The sequence below is a fragment of the Echinops telfairi genome, unplaced genomic scaffold (assembly GCF_000313985.2).
Source record: "Echinops telfairi isolate 266 unplaced genomic scaffold, ASM31398v2 ScPeMD7_7458;HRSCAF=8496, whole genome shotgun sequence".
Taxonomy (NCBI): domain Eukaryota; kingdom Metazoa; phylum Chordata; class Mammalia; order Afrosoricida; family Tenrecidae; genus Echinops; species Echinops telfairi.
Genome location: NW_022111358.1, coordinates 39,782,876 through 39,804,222, shown reverse-complemented (window position 1 = coordinate 39,804,222; position 21,347 = coordinate 39,782,876). Strand labels below are relative to the sequence as shown.

Here is a 21,347-nt window from a genome sequence, read left to right as displayed (position 1 = left end):
TCAAGTAGAAAGCAAATGTTTTGAGAATGATGAGGGAAACAAATGTACAAAAGTGCTTGACACAGTGGATGTATGTATGGATTGTGATGAGCTTTGTACGAGCCCCCAGTAAAATGATTAAAAAAAAGATGTGATAAGAATTTATAATTTATCAAGGGGTCACGAGGGTGGGAGGGGGAAGTGAGGTTAAAAAGAAGAGCTGATACCAAGTGCTAAATAGAAAGTAAATGTTTAGTAAATGGTGATGGCAACATATGTACAAATATGCTTGACATAATTGATGTATGGATTGTTATAAGAGCTGTAAGAGCTCCCAATAAAATGATCTTAAAAAACACCCTCAATTATAATTATTAATTTATAATTATACCTAGGGCAATTAAAGAACAATCTCAGATTATATATTAAAGATGCAAAAGTAAGTTAAAAAAGTATTGCTACAAAATCATAGAAACTTTTATTAAATGAAAATATCAAAATGTGAAACTGTTGTTTCTCCCCACAGCCTCCACCTGGGTCTGGGCCCTTCTGAAGGTGGTGTTGCCCTCTCTCTAAGGAATGCGTGCGCTTTCATTTATGCCGTGTGAGAGCAGAGCTGGGATTCATGGAAGAACTCTAATTCTATTCCTTTTAAGGGTTCTGGGCGGTTTGGCAACAAAAATCAGTCTGAAGGAGCAAAATGAGGGCTGCAGGGTGGGTGGCATAAAGGTTTTCCAGACAAACGCTCCTAGGCAGTTCTTGCTCCTCGCAAAACCTGAGCAGGGGCATTGTGGTTATGGGGCGCGTGGGTGGGGGAGAAAAAGAAAGGAAGTGAGAAAACTTTAGGACAACTTTCCCAATCCGTTTGTCACCTATTTTCAATTTTCTTTAACCGTCTTCCTAATAGAGAGCCCTGGAAATTAGTGGCTACTCATTAAGCTGTGAACCTTAGGCTGCAAACCTCAAGGTCAGCAGTTTGAAACCACCAGCCACGGTGCGGCAGAAAGACAACACTCTCTACTCCCTTAAAGAGTTACAGTTGGGGGAGAGAGGGAAAATAAAGGAGCTGATACCAAGGGCTCAAGTAGAAAGGAAGTGCCTTGAAAATTATAATAGCAACATGTACAAATGTGCTTGATACAATCGATGCATGGACAGTTATAGGAGCTGTAAAAGCCCCCAATAAAAAGATTTATTAAAAAACAAAAAGAGTTACGGTCTTGGAAATGGGCAGGGACAGTTTTCACTTGGCTGGTCGGGTTGTTATCCGTCAGAATCGGGTCGGGTTGGGAGTGGGTCGGGTTGGGAGTCAGCAGAATAAGCGCCCATGATTGTTTGTGTCCTTCAAGGGCATCTACCACGAGTAACCCTTTGGGATCCCAAGAAACCATCCCCATGACCTTCTGAGCTCCCTTCGTTGCCTTCAATTTAATTGGCCCTGCGGATCTCCTCAGAAGCCACTCTTTGAATTGTACATGAAATTGGAAAGCACCTTATCAGGACGAAAGCAAACCTATTACCGAGAGAATTGATCTGCAGTTATCCACTGATCCTAGAATCACATATTTAAGATTTTGTTTTTAAAAAAATAAGCCTGTGCATGTACAAACTCATCACAGTGTCTGAGTTGCCCTCGTAGACCGTGAATATTCACAAGAAACATACTTACAATGTGGAAGCAAAAAGACCAAATCCCACTGTTTTTCCTCCCATTTCGAGACATGAATGAAATGACGTACGTCAGAAAGATCAGCGAGGCGGCATAACTAATCGCACACGGCATCTGTAACCAACAGGAACATGGCGTTTAGCTGATGACAAATGCAATGTAGGAAAACGGTCAGAAATCAAGAGCAGGGTCAGCACGGGGTCTTAGCGTTCTGATTTCTGACCATTTAGATAGCAGTGCAAGAAGTTTGCTCGGTCAAGTTCTCCGGTGAAATCCCGCAGTACTATTTGTTCTAGCACGGTCACCACTTACTTGCACTATCCGGTGGATAGTCTTAAAGACAGACTCTTGGGAGCTTAGCATGTAGTCCATCAAATACATGAAAAGGAACACCACGCAGTACAATGGAAAGTCCACTGCGGCCTGCCCAAACCAGTAGGCAGAAGGGAAGAGTCCCGATATCCGCAGCTGTGCCCGGGCTTTGTTCTGTTCAGAAGACAGGAAAGGCACAAAACGGTATTTCAATGTTCAGAATTGTTTAGGAGAATGTAGATTATATAAGAACATATGCACACATTAAAGAAAAAGACTTTATTCCCATCAATCTGAACCGCGTCTATAAATGTTATCTGGATTAAGGGCCTAAATGGTCAGTTTGATGCTTTCAGGAATGGCATTGATGCTTCACACGTCTTGTAAAGATCTGAGGAAGCGCATCTCCGGGCAATGGGGACATGAACAACGGAGGCAAATCAGTCAGTGACTCCACGAGGGGATGGAAGAGAGTCGAGCAACTACCAGCAGCTTTCCACCACACAATGACTATGCTTTGACTCTGTATTGAAGGCGGGCCTGCAACCAAGATCTCAGCCTTTCAGGGTGTCCACTAAATGAGAGCCTGGTTGGTATCATGGTGAGGCAGCTCGGGGTCAAAAAATTCAAACCCATCAGCCATTCTGACAGAGAAAGACCTGGTGATCTAGCCTGTAAAGATTGCATCCTTAAAACCCTGTGAGCTGATTACCAGTTGGAAATGACTGGAAGATAAAGAACAATGAGACTAACGTCAAATGCATAGAACTCATCTCAATTCTGATGAAAATCTCTCAGCCCTGTGGACATCTTGGAATGGTTCATCTGACAGCTTCCGAATTGCTCTTGGGCTAGCTATACTCTATACATAGACATACACACCCATACTAGTTCCTTTTACTTGTGTAGTTTAGATTTTAGTTTTGAATTCGCTGTTTAACATTAAACATGGTTGAGTATCATGTTGCAAACTAGTGATTACATTGGCATCAGCTCGAACCATACAAAACAACAGGAGTTTCAATTCCTCATCATTACCTTATAATCATCGACGCTGCTCATGGCAATATAAGGAGAACAACTGGCTGCCAAAATCAGCCAGAACATGCTATGGCTTATTAATGCAAAGGGATTATCCCGCTCCTCCTGAAATTACAAGAAATCCAAAATTAATTTTCGGGAGCACGTCTTTTAAAAAACACTAAACTGATTATAATGGTGTCTGCTTGAGATCTCCTTTGGGATCCCCAGACTCCTCCTCCACCATTCATCCAGCTCTGAATCTTGACCTGGCTAAATAATAATCCACATTTAATAAGTTCAATTTCCTAATTGATCTTGAATTGTCTCAAATGAGTGCTTGACTAACAAACCACACAGGGGGGTTTTATGGAAGTATGAGTTATAAGGAAACAATGAGACCAGATACATACTGATTGAAGATTCAAAAGTGGAGATGAAGCATTCGAAGAGGGATTGAAAACTCCAAGCAAAACCTCCACTGTTCTTTCCACATGGTGCTGTTCCTGTTTTCAATAAGCTTCAAAGGTAGAAGACGCACAAGCGATCTTGACAGCCAGTATTACGCTCACGATTCATATAGCTGTTATTTAATTAAGTACATTGTGGAAGAATGTCATAGCATGAGGCTGATGATCTTCATCATGAACATCAGAAAGGCCCTCGTTAACCATAGGATAGTGAGTTTAAAGATTATTGTCAGAATCCTTCCAGAAAACCCTGCAAGCTTGTTGCTGTTGTCGTTAGGTGCCATTGAATCCGTTCTGACACGTGGCAGCCCTGTGTGCAACAGAATGGAGCCTTGCCCGCTCCTGTGCCATCCTCACAACCGCGCCTGTGGCTGGGCCCATTGTGGCAGCCACGTGTCAATCGTCTTGTTGCGGGCCTTCCTCCTTTGCGCTGCCCTTTCACTTTACCAGGCATGATGTCCTCCTCCAGGACGCGGTGCCCCCTGACAACATGTCCAAAGGACGCAAGAGGCAGCCTTGCCATTACGCCGCTAAGGAAGACAGATGGCGGTGCTTTGAGAGTCCACTGGATTTTCAATATCTTCCTCCGGCACCACAATACGCATACCTCGAAGAGACTTGGGAATATATTCATAGGATCAAGGTGTAGGTGTTACGTAACTGCAACTGTTAGTCATAGAATGTTGTTGTGTTCACTTATAGGCTATCATGTTTAAGTGAGGCTTTGACACACATTGTGTGCATTTTAGTTTTATCCTTGTTAGATACAGATATGATTTTGTTTAAAAATGTTATATGGCTAAAGAGTTGTGTAAAAGTGTCAAGTTGACAAAGGGTGGTATGTGACAGTTACGTAATCTCCTGTCAACTGAGGAAGGGGTGGAGTCTAGCCTGTCAGTTAGGTTGTAGCTTGATGACCTCCTCTGGAGGTATGAGGTAGATTAGTAGCTCATTGGAGGCCAGATACATGCTTTCCCTGCAAGACATTCCTGTTGACCAGCCACATGGAGCCGCGCTCATGGAGCCAGAACCCCGGGGCTGGAGGAGCCATGTGGAGACCCACACTAGTGCTGAGATGCTTCCACCACCACTGGATCCACAGGACTTTCCACCCACTGGCCTGTGATCTTCCTGCACTTGGTGTCATTGCATGTGTTGCATGAGTCTCAAGAGGAATTTATGGATTGGTATTGGACATATGGGGTATATTGGACTTATGGACTTAATCCAAACTGAGCTGGATGTTTTCTTAATATACAGTTACTCTTTGAAATAAAGTTCTCTATTAAACACATATGAGTGTCTATGAATTTGTTTCTCTAGTCAACCCTGGCTAATACAGAAGGTAACTCAAGATCTAGCTGATACATTAAAAAAAGTAATGATGGCCCATTTTATACACAACTACTTGGAGATAAGCGAACATTGGAAACGTCTACTATCATAAAATCCTAGAGTGGAGTGGGACACCGATCATTTAATAAGTCCTTGTGGCAGAGTGGCTTATACGTTGGGCTGCTAATCTCAAAGTCAGCAGTTTGAAACCACCAGCTTCTCCGTGGGAGAAAGAAGAGGTTTTCTATTCCCGTAAAGAGTTACAGTCTCAGGAATCCAAGGGCAGTTCTACCCTGTTGTAAGGGGTCATTATGAGTTGGATTCAACTGAATGGCAGGGAGTTTAGTTTGGGTATTTTGGGAAATTTAATTTTTTATTTACCAAATAAGCAAATTTGTTTATATCCTGGGGACATAGTATTATTTCATATTAAAAAAAACAATCTATGGTCCTTTTGTTCAAAGAACTCTATAGCAGAGAGGAAAATAATAAAATCATCTAAATTAAATCATCGCAAGCTGCAATATGCATCCTTGTCCAAATTCCACTGTTCAAACTTTAGAATAGATACATTTCACTCCCTGGGGATTTTGTTTGGAAATAATATTTCCTTGTTCATCAGGTGGAAAAGCTGCTTTGGGGGTTCTGGACCCAGGAATTCCCCTCTCCCACTCCCCTCCAACTTTTATGATCTCAGTGAAGGTTTAGAGAGCAGAGCCCCCATTTGATAGTCAATAACTGGTATGTGTTTCGTTTCCTCTCATTCACTGCGATCCCCGCAATCCAGCGTCACTTATGCCACCTCCTCCCTGTGTATCCATTCCTGTTTCTTCCTGAACTGGAAGAACTTTGTCCTTGGATAAACGCTGTCCTTTTGATCTTGAACTGTTGGTTGTTCTAAGCGTGCAAACATCACAGTGCTGTTGTTCCCTTCATATAGGTCTGTATATTGTTGGGGCGAGAAGCCCTGGTGGTGTAGAGCAGGGGTGTCAATCTCAATTAAAACGTGGGCCATTTGGTGCAACAGGCAAGATTCACATGGACCACATCACATTTACAAATTTTGTTAAATTTATATTTTAAAGTGAGGATTCAGGATTATTGATAGGATAATTAAAACACTATATAATTGCTTTTATTTAAACATTTATTTTATTTAATGTATTTATAAAATGAAAATTTTTGTTTTTTACCCAAAACTTGCCAGTGCTTTCCTCCTACTAGTTTTTCACTTACCTCCTATGTTGTGACCAGAAAAAATAACAAAGTAACTAATAAAAACACAAAATGTTGGACAGCTGACAAACATGATGCACAATCGTAATGGCTTCCCTCTGAAAATGTTAACTAGCACTGCCGCCAGGTATGATTCATAACAGCACAACCCAGAGTGCTCTTTGTAACCTTTTCCCTATTGGGATCTGTTGACATTACGTGACACTGAGAGTGGCAGACAGATCACTTCCAAACGTCGCCGGAACTGAGTCGGTGCATCTATACACGTCCACAGGCCCCCAGGAAAGGCACTGGGCCACGTGTATCCTTGTCTTCACGTGTATCCAGCAGTTAAAGGATTAACGAGGGAATTTTGTGTCTGGTATCGCCTCCATCTCCCTTAAGCGCTATTTTCTTCATAACAACTTTTCAATTTTCATTTTGTTTCAGAGCTTTGCAGGCCACAAAAATTACCTTGGGGGCCACACGCGGCCCGCAGGCCACCAGTGTGACACCCCTGGTGTAGAGGGTTACTCATGGGAATGCAAACTGCAAGGATAGCAGTTCAAAGCCACCAGCTGCCCTGAGGGAGAAAGCTGAAGCTTTCTACTCCTGAAAGATTTATGGCCTCAGGACCCTTCTACAGGGTCTCTATGAATTGGGATGGACTTGATGACACTGAGTAGTGACATTGCTTGCGCAAAAATTAGTCCTAAGGATGCGTTCAGATCCAGATCTGAAGAGTGGCTAAGGGCCGTGGTCAGTGGTAAGGAAGAAAGAAACGTGATGGAAACTGAAGACACGTGGGAAGAGTCAGTTCAGTGGGTTAATAGACTAAGCCAACATCTGTCTCTGCACCCTGAGACCAGAAGAAGTAGGTGTGCTTAGTTATTGCTACCAACTGCTCTGAACGGCATCACATTAGAAGATGTTGAATCGAACTGAAAAAACACGTGGAACCAAACTCGAAATCATAAAAATGATCAGAATTACTGGTTGGATGGAGACCAAAGCAGGGTGTGGAACGTTGCCTTTGTAAACCAGGTCATATCAACTGACCTTGGTGAGTGCTGAGACTAGAGTCAGTCCCCTGAGGTCCAGCAATCCAGTCTCTCAAAGGGAATACTTATTTTTTTATCATAACCCGGATTCATTCTGATATAACCAGTCTCTAATTCTAGCTTTAACTTTATCCTAAGGTATTTCTGTTGTAGTATTTCTATAAGTAATAAGAAATCGATCTATCCATCTACTAACCCTCCTTCCTTTTCCCTCCCTCCCTTCCTCCTTCCTTTCTGTCCCTCCCCCCATAACAGACACACAGTGTACTAACTATTTGCTAGTCGTGGTGTTCTGTAATTCTGCTTTTGTTGTCTTTCAGGCTTTTCAAAAAAAATATTTTGTTACTTCTATGTACCTCAGAATATTGAGAATTCTGAAAAAGAATTGATTTCCTAAAGTTAGCATGAATCTCAAAGTAAACTTTGATGTAAGTCCCCAGTATATATAAAAGGACAACTGGGAAATTCCCTATGGAGTAAAATCTGCAAGATTATATACTTACCACAAAAAATGTGCTTCTGTCAGTCTGGATATGTGCTGATGGCTGGAACATTCCAAGTAGCGCATTGCTAACAATATCCATTAGGACTGGGAAGCAATTCAACCTCTTGGCATTACATGCTAATGAAAAGTTGTACTTCTAAGACATAACAACAACAAAAAAGGCACACATTTTCAAAATATCTTTTCCTAAGTCAATAAAAACCCAACAGTTTAATTTAAAATTATGATTTTTAATATAGTATCAAATAATTAAAATAAATAGGCTCTGTCTGATTTTCAGGACACAAGCTATCTGGCCTAAGACTTCACAAAGCCAGGTGGTGCATGTTTACCCTTTAAGTAAAAAACAGAAGTTTCAAACTATGTGTACGATAGCGCCCTTGAGTGAACAACAACGTTTCCAGACTTAGATATGCCCTTGAGAGTGGGTATCACACAGTGGGCATTTTGCTAATACACTGTATCAGTAGCTAGTGATTAATTTATAATTTTAGTTATTTATTATTCTAACTATAATTCATTAAGTAATAAATAAAAAACTCTTCTTTCCATTTTTATGTCTTTACTTGGAAACCCAAGTGTACTGGTATTATATTTTAAAAGCCTTCCTCTTGTTTGTAAAACTTAACCTAGTAGTACAACAGTTAAGCTCTTGGCTGCAATGGAAACATCAGAGGCTTAAACCTACCAGCCCTTCCTCGGAAGAAAAGACTCATTGCTCCGTCCCCATAAAAATCACAGCTTGGGAAACCCTCCGAGCGACATCTACTCCGTCGTCGCATTGGGGGATCCTGAGTTGGAATTGACTCTCCAGCACCCCGTAACCACAGAGCTCAGCTTACCACTTTATTACCAGACACTGTGATGGCTCCATTGTAAGACGGGTCATCTGTGCCTTCTCTAGTTCCAGATCCATCCACCTCCAAAGCCAGGTTCTGGCGCTCCACGGACTGCATAAAGTCATCAATGCTTGCCCCTGGCATGTAGGTAAAGACATTAGATGTCACAAACTAAGAAAATTCATCTCAGGTGGCAGAATGAAAGTACAATTAATGTCAGGTGGTTTCACCTACGGTAGGCAATATGAACTGTCCGGATATATGTCCACACAACAGCATGCTTGCTACAGTGATATTAAATGCAACTCACCTCTAATGGATTCTACTTAATATGTTCATTTGCTATGATCCCTGATACTGGAGAAGTCTATCTAGAGTGGTATAGGATTTGGAATAGATTTCCCCCTGTCCCCCGTAGCCAACAACGAATCAGCACAAACAATGACTTTTTAATAATGCAGATATTTTCTACTAATTAACCACCAGTGTTGCTACTGCTGGCTTTTTCGCTGAAGCACAGATGTTTCTTGGTACAGAAAACTTATAGACTTGCAGTGCAAAGAGTTCCAAAGGCCTTCTTCCTAGCAATGTAACCATAATTTGTGAAAATTTATTTAAACCAAAAATCAATGCTTTTTTGAAATTGTCCCAAGGCCATACAGAAAATGAAGAAACATATATTCAAGAAAATGTGCTCAATCTCAATAAGAATGGGAGACGGTGGCTGTTAAGAGACAAGATGATCCCACCATTCTGCCTCTTGCATCTGCCTTTGGCAGAAGCTTTCTCCTAAATGGACTCATCCCAAAGCAGTCCTTCTGCCCTCTGCTCCCCTTACAGCAGATACTACGGTATCTTCCTGGGAAGAGCAGGCCACCAGCTCTCCTCAGGTTGCCCAGTTTCATGTTCTAGATGCTCAATTCCGGGCAGGACCAGGTCTGAGGCTCTCCCCCCCCCCCACCCCCAAGATGGACTCTCTTTGGTTGTAGTAGACACATCAAGCCATGGATACAGGGCACAAACACTCCTGCCAAGCTTGCTTATGTTGTGCAGGTTCTATGATAGAGAAGGTAAGCTCAGAAGACCAGAGACAGGAGGCTCAGTTGGAGAAGCAGGCCACGATCCCTATCCCCAGTTCTAGGGCAATGCCACAGAGATTTTTCTCAGGTTGAAAGACAGACCAAAAGAACCAAGAACACAGAAGCTCTCCCCAGGGGTACTTTATCTGGGTCAGTGAAGGGGGACATTCAAGCCTAAGAGTAATTAAAAAAAACCTGGGGATTTTGTTAATAAGCATTCATGAGAAGGTGGTAGCTCAATGAGCCCATCCAGCTAAATCATAAACCAGTTAGAAGTTGACCAGAGAGGGCCACAGAAAAGACAATCAAGAAGAACCCTTTTGATGTCAAGAAAAAAACCCTCAAACTCATCTCAAAGATTGCTTCTGCAAACAAAGCAAAATCGAGTTAGATCAGAGTTTAGAACAATGTATGCCTCTGAGCTAAAATGGTCAGGATCTGGCCATTTTGAATCTGAAACACCATATGGTTTAGTATGTTGGAAATAACATACTGTAATCAAAAGGAATGGCTTTGTATTTATCTTCAAAAAGGTCATTTCCACACAATCACTGAAGACAAAATGGGTACACAAGCAAATATGGTGAAGAGAGCATAGTGCCTGGCTATCAAAAGATCTAGCACCTGGGGTCTTATTAGTTTGAAGTTAAACAAGCAGCCATCTAGCAGGGAAGCAAATAAGCCCACCTGGAAGAAGAACACCATCCTGTGTGATCATGAGATATTGACGGGATCAGGTACCAGGCATCAAAAGATCAAAACCAAACAACTATATCAATATGAGCAAGGGGGGTTAAAGTGGAGACCCAAAGCCCAACTGTAGGCAACTGGATATCCCTCACAGAAGGGTTATAAGGAAGGGATGATTCAACCAAGGTGTAGTATAGCACTAACAAATTACACATCATTCCTCTAGTTCCTGAATGCTTACCCCACCCCCACCCCACTACCATGACCCATTTATACCTTACAAATCTGGCTAGACCGGAGAACACACATTGTTACAGATAAGAGTCCCCAATACGTGGAATTCAGGACAGCTAAATCCCTCAGGAACAGTAGTGGGAGTAGCGATATCATGAAGGTAGGGGGATGGTCAGAGAGGGGGAAGGTGGAGAAAGGCGAACCCATCATAAGGTTGGATATAAAGCCCCCGGAGGGGACGAATAACAGAAATGTGGGTGAAGGGAGACAGCAACCAGTGTAAGATATGAAATAATAATAACAATATATAATTGATCAAAGATTCAAGAGGGTGGAAGGGTAGGGGAGGGAGGGGAAAAAAGAGGAGCTGGTACCAAGGGCTCAAGCAGAAAATGCTTTAGAAATGATGATGGCAACATATGTACAGATATGCTTGATAAAATTGATGTATGGAATGTTTTAAGAGCTGTAAGAGCCCCCAATAAAATGACTTAAAAGAAAAAAAAGTCATTTCCAGATTTATCTTGAAGTACAATGTTGTCCGTGATAGGTTGATATCTATCCACATACAAAGAAATTCAATCAGCACAACAACTATTATTCAAGATTTGCACCAACCCCCAGAGAAGCAGAAACGGAAGCATTCTACCAATGTCTTCAGTTTGAAATTGATCAAGCATGCTCTCAAGATGCATTGATAATTGTTAGTGATTGGAATGCAAGAGCTGGAAACAGAAAAAGGAACAGTCGTTGAAAAATATGGTTTTGGTAATAGAAACGAAGCTGGAGATCATTTCATCGAATTTTGCAAGACCAATAACTTGTTCATAACAAAAAGCTTTCTTCAGTAACACACCTATGGACTTTTCCAGATGGAATATCAGAAATCAAATTGACTGCAAATGGGTGGAGAGGCCACAATATCTGCAGCTAAACCAGCTAAAACCAGACCAGGGGCTGACTGTGGAAGAGACCTTCAACTGCTCACATGTAAATTCATTTAGAAGCGGAAGAAAATTAAAACAAGTCCATGAGAGTCCAAATACCACCTGGAACCTATCCCACCTGAATTTCGAGAACGTCTCAAGAGCAGTGTAGATGGGAAATTGATGCATTAAACACTCATGACAGAAGACCTGAAGAGCCATGGAAAGACATCAAGAACATAATTCATGAAGAAAGCAAAAGGTCATTAAAAAGACAGGAAAGAAAGAAAAGGTCAAAGTGGGTGTCAAAAGAGACTCTGAAACTTGCTGACGCACCAGGAAATTCGGAAGCCAGCTACTTGGCCGGCTGACTGGAAGAGATCCATATTTGTACTCATTCCAAAGGAATGTGACCCGACAGCATGCTAAAATTATACAACAATCTCAGTGATACCACATACGAATAAATTTTTGCTGAAGATCATCCAACAAAAGTTGCAGCAATACATTGACAAGAAGCTGCCAGAAGTCCAGGCTGGATTCTAAAGAGGACGTGGAACAGGGATATCGTGACTGATGTCAGATGGACATGGCCTCAAAGCAGAGAATCCCAGAAAGATGTTTACTTGTGTGCTATTGACTATGGCAAGGCACTTGGCTGTGTGGGTCATAACAAACTGTGGATAGCCTCGAAAAGCATGGGTATATCAGACGGCGTCATTGTGCTCTGTGGAACCTGTACATGGATGAAGGGCCCATTGTGCTAACACAACCAGGGCATACTCGATGGCTTAAAATCAGCCAAGATGTGCATCCAGGCTGTATCCTCACACTATATTTATTCAAGCTGTATGCTGAGCTAATAATCAGAGAAGCTGGATCACATGAAGATGAATGAGACATGCCGACGACATGACCTTGCTGCTGAAAGGGAGGACTAGCTGTGTCTGACCCATGTCATGATCTTTTCAATCACTGCCCATGCGCTGAATAAGGGCTGCAACGAAGAATCGATGCATTTGAATTACGGTGCTGGTGAAGAACATTGGAAGTACTATGGGCTGCCAAACGAACAAACAGATTTAGCTTGAACAAAAGTGTAGTCAGAATGCCCCTTAGAGGCAAGTCTGGCGGGACTTTCCCTCACTTAAGACATGTTATCAGGAGAGACCAATCCCTGGAGAAGGACATCATGCCAAGCAGAGGGACAGGGAGCAAGAGGAAGGCCCTGGGCGAGGTGGATGGACACAGTGGCTACACTGATGGGCTCACACTTAGGAGCAGTTGTGAGGACCTATCAGGGCTAGGAGGTGTTGTATTTCGTTGTCGTAAGGTTGCTATGAGTCCAAACAACTCTACAGCACTTAATGAAAAAGAAACTCAGAAATTGCTTCTGGCATACGCTGGAGCCAAATGCTTTGCATTTTCTTGGCTATTTAAGAAAGTAATTCTTTGAACCGTCAATATATTTAGAGAAAGTGTTTTCCACATGGTCACCTGTTTTATTGATGATCAATAAACGAGTGAGGGGTTCATGTGGTTGTTGTCTGGGAGCCAGGAAGTAGGTGTGCGGAGAAAGCTCCCAGGTGTAACTGTTGTAGTATACTTTGGTGATGACGTACTCCAAAAGGGTGGGGGAGAATCCAACCCCCAAAATCAACAGCCTACGCGGAAGAAAATGGACAGTATGAATGTAAGCCCACTCCCCAAACACTTAACAGCTGAGTACATTATAATTTAATAGGATCAAGAAACTATTACAATTAAGCAAAGATTTATAAGTCAATTTTTGAGGTTTTTGTCTCTGAATTTCTGACTTGAAAATCATAAGACAGATCTATCCTTTATTCGTTTCTCTTCTTTTTTTCTGGCCAATGGGTACCATACAATTCCGCGGGATGTGTCTCTTTCGGTACAAAGCAAGTTGTACGTATTCTGACTCTCCCAGGGTTCCATGATACTGCTCCCCTTCTTGCTGGTCGATTCATCAACCTTTATAATCAATTTCTTCTGACCTACTCTTTGTCTCGCAGTATCTGCTTCTCTTAGGAACCACACCATTTTCTTAGTCTCGCAGGCTCACCATTTAGGCTATTTCTCACCCATGCTTATTCCACATTCCACCTTTCCAACACATTTAAAAACCTTACCTGTTATACATCCATTATACTTAGTATTTCACATTTTTCTCTAATTCCAAAGTTAGTAATTTCTGAATTCTTAAGTGGCGGCCATTCTTTCACACTTTACTCTCTGAAGACTCTTTTATATAATGTTACCGGGTCAACTTGCTAATCTCTGTCCTCAGGAACCCTGGTGGCACAGTGGTTGAGTTCAACTGCTAACCAGAGTCAGCAGCCTGCACCCACGAGCCACTCTGTGGGAGAAAAATCTGGCAGTCTATTTCCAGAAAGATTTCCAGCCTTGGCATCCCTGTGGGGCAGCTCTGCTCGGTTCTGAGTAGAAATCGACTTGACAGTAACGGGTGAATCTCTGCCTGGAAACTTATCAATGAATTCTGATTACTTACTCATTTAGCAAGCATTTGCTGTAATTCTGTTACATACCAGGCTTCCTGTCTATTTGATCCTTAGACAAAGTATTGTTTGCAAGGCATTAATTGAAAGCCGGGCTATGATGGACAACAGGATGCTAACATGAAATAAAATAGCTCTAGAGGAGAAAGATGGGTTCTATTGACCACATGGTAGGAAGGGAGAGTGAGCTACCTTCTCTTGGGAGGCAAAGATCAGGGCACCCATGGCGTCTCCAGTAGGATAATCATGGGAGAGATGGGACAGCCAAAGAAGAGTCAGTAGGATAACTCTAGAGCATCTACTCTATCCAGGGCATAGTGTACGGATTCCCGGGAAGGGGAGCCACATCCCGACACGACTGTCACTCAGCACTGTGGAAAATTTGAATGAGAGGACGCATTAAAGGAAAACTTAAACGACTTCAATAATTTCCACTAAAATTATCTCTGAAATGGTACACATGCAGCCTGCTGGTCTGCTAACAGACAAAAACGAAGACCGCTGCTGAAACAGGGCCTCAAACTTTGACCCAGTGAGGAAGATGCAGACATTGATTTTTGTTCGGCATTTGCTCCGGCTTGCTTTTCCACCTGAGAATTGGATTTGATTCCATTGCGGGGAAAAGAAGCCTGTGACAGTCTAGTACTCACAGTGTTAAAAGGGCTCTTCTTTCATGCTTTAACTTTAACAAGCGAACCTTTGCGATTGCACACACTTGCTTTCCCCAGAGAGCCATGCCACGGACCGTGTTATTGATCTCATTCACCGAAGAGAGGGCTTGCTCCATTGCAATAAGCCTTTCTGTGTCTCCACCTCCTTCTGCTTGCCCTTCTTCCGAAAGGTCAACATCTGTAAAACACGCCAGAAGAAACCTATGAAATCCCACTTCAGACGTCCATGATGGTGATTGTAGTAAAGGTGTCACAACCAGACAAGGCTTTCTACAGAACAAATAGCCAAAAATGTATGTGGTTTAGTGGTGCTGTCTTGAACCAGAAAAGCAAATGCAAGCTTATTCTTGTTTTGTGTTTGTTGATTTTTCAAAAAGCGTAGAAAGAAGACCCTACAAAGGTAACTCTGCATGCAGATCACGCATCAAAGAGATGAAGCGAAGGTACTAGACCAAGGCATCACGCTGCCTAAGTTGAGAAATTGGAAAACAGAAACACGTCTTTAGTGTTTGCTTCAGAAATGATGAGCTATAACCTGGGGGGGAATTGTGAGTGTTTGCCCCTGGAGAGATTCAATTATATGGCCTACGGATACACTGCCCTGTGTTTTCTCTACAATCTTAGATATCAGGATGGAACTGACTTGATGGCACCTAACAACAACAGCAATACTTATTAATGCAGATGTGAAAATTGTAAACAAGATAGAATCAACAGTATATGAGAAGAATACTTAGAGAATTGCTGTCATCCCTCTTACCAACAGACTCTATGTCTATGTAGAAATGTCCACATCTATGTCTCTACCCTCACCCACACTCATATCTTTATATCTGTATCTATGTAGCCATCAGATCTCCATCAGGTACAGGAGGACACAAAAACACCAAAAAGACAGAAGCTCATAAAGGGAAGATCCCCAGTAGCAGAGAAGATCCATGCACAAGAGAAGGCATGGCAGAAGGAGGAAGGCTCTACTATAAGCACACTTAAGAGGGAAAGTAGCCCAAATTAAACTCCGACATTCTCGTATGGGTTGGGTGACTGACTGTAATCCCATGGTGCCCAAACCAAACAATGAGTTTGCATGACCTGCCAATTCTTTCCTGTGGGATAGTATAAAGAATACTGGGATTTGTGGTAGCTACATAATTTCATGTCAACTTGATAAGTGTAGGGGTGGAGTCTAGCCTGTTAATCAGGTCACACCCTGATGATGCCTCCTTGTGGGCGTGGCCTTCTCATGAGGATTCTGGGAACTTTCTCTTTTTCTCCCTGGAGGTGGGCCTACATACTCTCTCTCTGCTTCACACTCCTGTTAAAGTGCCACACTATGAGAGCTGGAGGAGTCACGCCATGCCAGAACCTGAAACATTACCACCAGAACCTGAAATATTACCACCACCACTGGACCCAGAGCCTGAGATTCTCCCACTGCCATTGGATCCACAAGACTGCACCCACCAGCCTGTGATTTTCCTGCATTCTCTATCATTGCACGCATCTGTTTGCATCTGAAGAAGGATTTATGGGGTAGTATTGGACTCAGGGGCTAAGATAGGGCTTATGGACTTGATCTGGACTGGGCTGGGATGTTTTCTTAATATAAAATTACTCTTTGCTATGAAGCTCTTTCTTATATGTACAAGTGTCACTGGATTTGTTTCTCTAGTCAACGAGGCTTAACACAGGATTAAAGGAGGAGTAGAGCAAAAGCAATATCAAGGTGCAAGGGGGAGACAGAAGTACACATAATAGCAGGGGAGTTCAAAGAGTTTATGGAAAATTGGAATTGAAATATAATTCCACACAATTTTTCTATGAGCCTTTGAATGATGGAAACGGATTGTTACAAGTAAAGATTCCTATTGTAAACTAAATGTGGATTCTGAAAAACAAGTAACACCAAGAAGAAATAACCCAAAAAGCATTAAGGAGTTAAGATGGCTTGGTAATAAGATGCAAAAGAGGGCAGACAAAAAGCAACAGAAAAGCAAGGACCATACATGAGCTCTATGAAAGAGTTAAGCCTACTGAGACTAAAAACTACATTGTAAGTCAATGAGCTAAATACATGACTTATAAGAAACAGAATGTAAGATGGGTGGAAACGTGAAATTCAACTATATTCTATTTTCAAGACATAGTTTCAAAGCTCAGCAGGTTGAAAAAACTGTCAACCATTGGGATACTGCATCATACAAACTCCAACCACATTACAGTGGAAGTGCTTCTGCTCAATAGACAAACTAGACTTCAGAACAGCCACCATTGCCAGAGCATCTAGGCTTCAGATGGGTTCCATTGGGGGTTAGTTCTCCAGAGAGGACTCCCATATGGAGCTCAAAGACCAGGCAGGGAAACCGGATGAACAGAAACAGAATCAGAACAAAACAAGAAGAATGTTCACCCAAAGCGAAGAATGTAACTAAAGGCCCTAATGACTTGTGTAGAAATTATTGAAAACAAACCTAAATTGCTGTGTACACCTTCATAAAAAATGCAGTCAACTATTATTTTTATAAAAGATAAAAATGATCATCATTTCACAACACAAAAGTATATCATCAATGGCACTGAATTATACATGCAGTAGCTATTGAGTTGAAGAATGTATGTTTGTCACCATTAGCACAATCGTTCTACTAATAGCACTGAACACCAAGAAAAAGAAAATGTTCTAAAATTATGATTGTGGTAATGATTGTACAACCCTCTTTGGTGTGATTGAATTATTGAATTATATAAGATTTGGATGAAGTGCTAATATGACTTTTTATAAAGGAAAAAAGGAAACTCTAATAGTTGCAGGAGAAAATTCCTTCTGTCCCTAGGATTATCAGCGAGGTGAACAGTCCAGTTTTCCTTAGAAACCAGGAAGTTCAGAAGGCAGTGGTTTCAAGTGGTTAACAGAGAGAGAGGTGGAATAAGTATCTGGTCTGAATTTTCTCCTGGAGGCCAGGGTAGCGGATGGGGACGGTCAGTCTGGGATAGAAGAAAATGGGCAAGACAGGACACACGTTGCAAATAGAAACAACCAATGTGACAAGAGTGCATTTTGGTTTTTTTTCACAAATTTGGGCAAAAATGGCCACAATCTGGAACTGAGTCTTCTTGACGTGTCGATACTACACTGAGGGTTGTGTGTACTAACTCCAAAGGATTGTTTGCATGCATTCCATTTACCTGATTCATCAATGGCTGATTTTCCTTCCAGTTTCAGAAACACTTCATTCAAAGTTGTCATGGAAACACCATAATCCTCAATTCCCAGGTCAGGGGAGCTGTCAAGCGCCCTATAAAGTTCTAATGAGCACACAGACCATCAAATAAACATACACATAAAAATGTGAGTGAACTGAGATAAATATAGCAAATAGAAAAAGGCAACAATGAAAAATTGCACTGGTAGCTCAAGGGCAATTATAAAAAGGACATGGCCAAAATTTTATTACTCAAGTTTTATAGATAACATATTTTCAATTAGGAACCCTGGGGTTTATCTACTGGACCGCTAGCCAGGAGGTCAGTACTTAGAAATGAACAGCTGCTTCATGGGAGAAAGATGAGGTTTTCTGCTTCCTGGAGACTTATAGTCTTGCCAATACCAAGCTGTTGCTCAACTTTATTCTAGAGCGTTGTCGTGAGTCAAAATAGACTCAAGACAAATGGTTTTGACTTCTTGTTTTTTTTCTGTTTTCATCTTTTAACAAGTACCAGTCATCAAAAGATTACTTTCTGATAATCAAGTATAGGTGCCCAAGTGGCACTGTTGGGTAGGCATTGGGTTGGTAACCTAAAAGTTGGTGGTTCAAGCCCACCAGCCAATCTGCAGGAGAAAGCTGAGACTAAAGATATACAGCCTTACAAGTTCTATATAGGGTCGTGAGGAGTTGGAATAGCAGTAGGTTTGAAAGTTTTTAATTATTTTAAAAATGTTATGATCAATTGTTAATCTCCATGGGTTCAAACAGACGAATACTTGTGGGGATGGCACAGGCTGTATTTTGTTCTGTTGTGCTGAGTCAGAACCAAGGGTCTGACACCAAATAACAACAATTAACCTCTACTCATTTACATTTTGATCAAAAAATTCATTTTCCTTTGCCTCTGACTTGCTTATAAAATTAATGACTAGGAGAAATTTCTATTTTCTCCAACTTCAAACATAATTAATTGAAGAGCTTTTTTCAGAGACCAGACACAAATGGGAATCATTTATACTCTAGGCAACAAAATGAAACACCCAACTTTTGATACCAACTAGTTGGCTGATTGCTTCCATTCAGAAGATAGCTGCCAAAAGAGGGACATCTCATTATCTTCTACGCCTTTACTCAAGAACTTTGGAAGAATGTTCATATGTCATTAAAAAAAATTCCCCTTCTGTCTATGGATGAAAACCTCTCAAGATCACATAGAGAACGAAGAACTGACTTAGGGCACAACCTGGGACCAGTATGACATTTGGATAGCAAACCCTCCCTCTAAACCACTCTATCTCCAGGCCTCCTTCAGCTCATTTCATAAAACAATAGTTTGCATCTGTGATAATTTGTTCATATAACAGTGAACACCATTCTTGCATGTACAGACTTTATTGGCAGTGGTTAATGAAGGTTAAGTAAAAAAAAAAAAAATAGAATTCTAAAACCTAGTGTGACTATAGAAGTCTTGGTGCTCCAATCTGGGGCTCCTGCCAGGAGGAAGGAAACGTTGAAGGCTGTCTGTCTTTATTGGAGCATCCACAAACGGAAGAAAGAATACTAAATTGTTGATAAGTATTATGTCTTATTCTTCATTCTACCGAGAGTTCCACGAATTCCCTCTACATTATAATTATAATTATAATTAAGATGCACTAATTAGGATCTAGTAGAGTCCTGGAGGTGCTGTGGGAGAAAGATGGGGCTACTAACAACCTCAAGGTCAGCAGTTTGAACCCACCAGTTGCTCTGCCCAAGAAAAATGAGGCTCTCTGTTCTTGTAAAGATTTAGTCCAGGAAACCCTATGGAATGTACCTATGACTCAGAATTGACTGGATGGCAGTGTTTAGTTGGGTAACTAGGGGTTAATTAACAACACGCTTGTTGGTGCTAAAGCATATTTGTGTTACTTTTATGACATATACACTTGAAAAGCTTTGTGTGGTAATTTATGTATACATATACATAACCACTAGTATTATGGCAAGGTTAATTATTTCAACCATTCAACTCAGCCCTTAAAATGTCCCATGAATGGCCATTTTCCTGAATGACAAACATGATAAGTTTTTATATGTTGTCCTGAGAACCTCAAAGTGATGACTATGGTACTATCAAGAGAAGCCACCACATCACTGGTCTATCTGACATAGTGTGAAAACAGAGATTTTCAACCATTCGTGCTCCCATATCACTAGGAATGTTGAAGGACTAAAAGAAACCCCTTACCCTAAACAAGAGTTGCAATGACACTACTAGAATACAATAATTCTCAATATAGGAACAACGGAGTTATTACACCAGTCTTTTTGACCATCTTTCAAATACCTGACACATTAAATCCTCAACAAATGTTAGCCACAGTAATCATCATTGTTGTGGTGAATATTATTGATAGGTCTCATTTCATGGGACACTATACTATACATTACCTGGGAATTTATTTGTCCTCTCTAATGGAAGTGTGTAGGTAAGTTTCCCTCCACTTTCTGCTGATAATTTGGCATCAGGGATGTGCTGTTTGATGAAGGCTGTTACTTTTTCCCGAACACACATTTCATTCACCTGCAAACTGATGTTTAAAAGAAAGGCATATGTTACTTAGCATATTCTCCAAGACCCAGAGAGAGAAAAGGCTAGTCTTTATGGGACAAAAAGAAAAAAATCAATTAAAATCTGATGTAAGAAATTAATTGAGGATGGTGTTTACAGAGGATCAGTGTTGATTGGGTCCTTAAGGGAGAATGGCTACAGAGTAAAGAGCCAGGCATGCAAACAAGAAAGGTCAGATACAAGTGAGTGTGAGATAAACAACGGTCTAGGTATGCCCAAAGGAAAATTAATTCAGATTCTTGTATGTGGCAAGAGCAGAGGACTTCGGCTAGATATAGGAGCAAACCGAGCTCAGTATTTGCAAATGCATTGAGTTCTTAATATGGGATATGCATTGGGTTTAGTGCTGAGGGTATAATGATGACCTACTCTCCTGTTCTTATAGAGCTGATGACTGTCCAGTGGAAGGACAGGCAGCAAATAAATAGGTAGACAAATAGTTATCAATGGTCATAAGTCCTATGAAGAGAACAGGCATATGATATAGATCAACAGGGTTGGTGAGGGTTATTGGATGGTCTTTTCCCTCTCTTTGTGGTGTTAACAACAGAACTTCAAAGACAGGCTACCACTGAGAAAAAAGAACTCTCTCCATTCAAAAACACCACAGATAAATTTCCCATCGTAGAAACTATCGAAAACTAATGTAAAAGCAACCTATGATCCAGGGTTCACGGATTGGCTTTATAATTTGAAATGCGTTTTACCAGTCTTGAGATAGAATACAAATGCTAGCGCATAGATTTGTTGTAAGAATAGAATCATAGTGATATTTGCACTGAGCAAGCTCTCAAAAAATTATTTCCTGAACACCCAAGTTAAAATTATTCCAAGTTAAAAATATTACCCCCAAAGTATGCATGAACTTGCAAGAATATATGTCATTTTTTTGAGCCAGTAAAATCTACTGGGAGAATGAAGCCACAATATCATCAGTGATCTCCCCTGAGTTAGTTAATTGTGCCAACCTGGCCGATAATCACAT

The 21,347-nt window shown here is 41.2% G+C and overlaps 1 protein-coding gene across 1 annotated transcript in view; it reads right to left on the bottom strand.

Moving 5' to 3' along the window:
- The window catches only part of LOC101646702 (ABC-type organic anion transporter ABCA8), an 80,635-nt gene that overhangs the window by 22,789 nt on the left and 36,499 nt on the right, over positions 1-21,347 (bottom strand). Inside the window, exons 17-25 of the mRNA XM_045299487.1 lie at positions 20,182-20,321; positions 17,729-17,848; positions 14,522-14,720; positions 12,832-12,998; positions 8,409-8,542; positions 7,565-7,702; positions 2,999-3,106; positions 1,961-2,134; positions 1,649-1,762 (exon numbers count right to left, since the gene is read on the bottom strand). Of these exons, the coding sequence (XP_045155422.1) occupies positions 1,649-1,762; positions 1,961-2,134; positions 2,999-3,106; positions 7,565-7,702; positions 8,409-8,542; positions 12,832-12,998; positions 14,522-14,720; positions 17,729-17,848; positions 20,182-20,321 (1,294 nt within the window). The remainder of the gene's footprint in view (positions 1-1,648; positions 1,763-1,960; positions 2,135-2,998; positions 3,107-7,564; positions 7,703-8,408; positions 8,543-12,831; positions 12,999-14,521; positions 14,721-17,728; positions 17,849-20,181; positions 20,322-21,347) is intronic.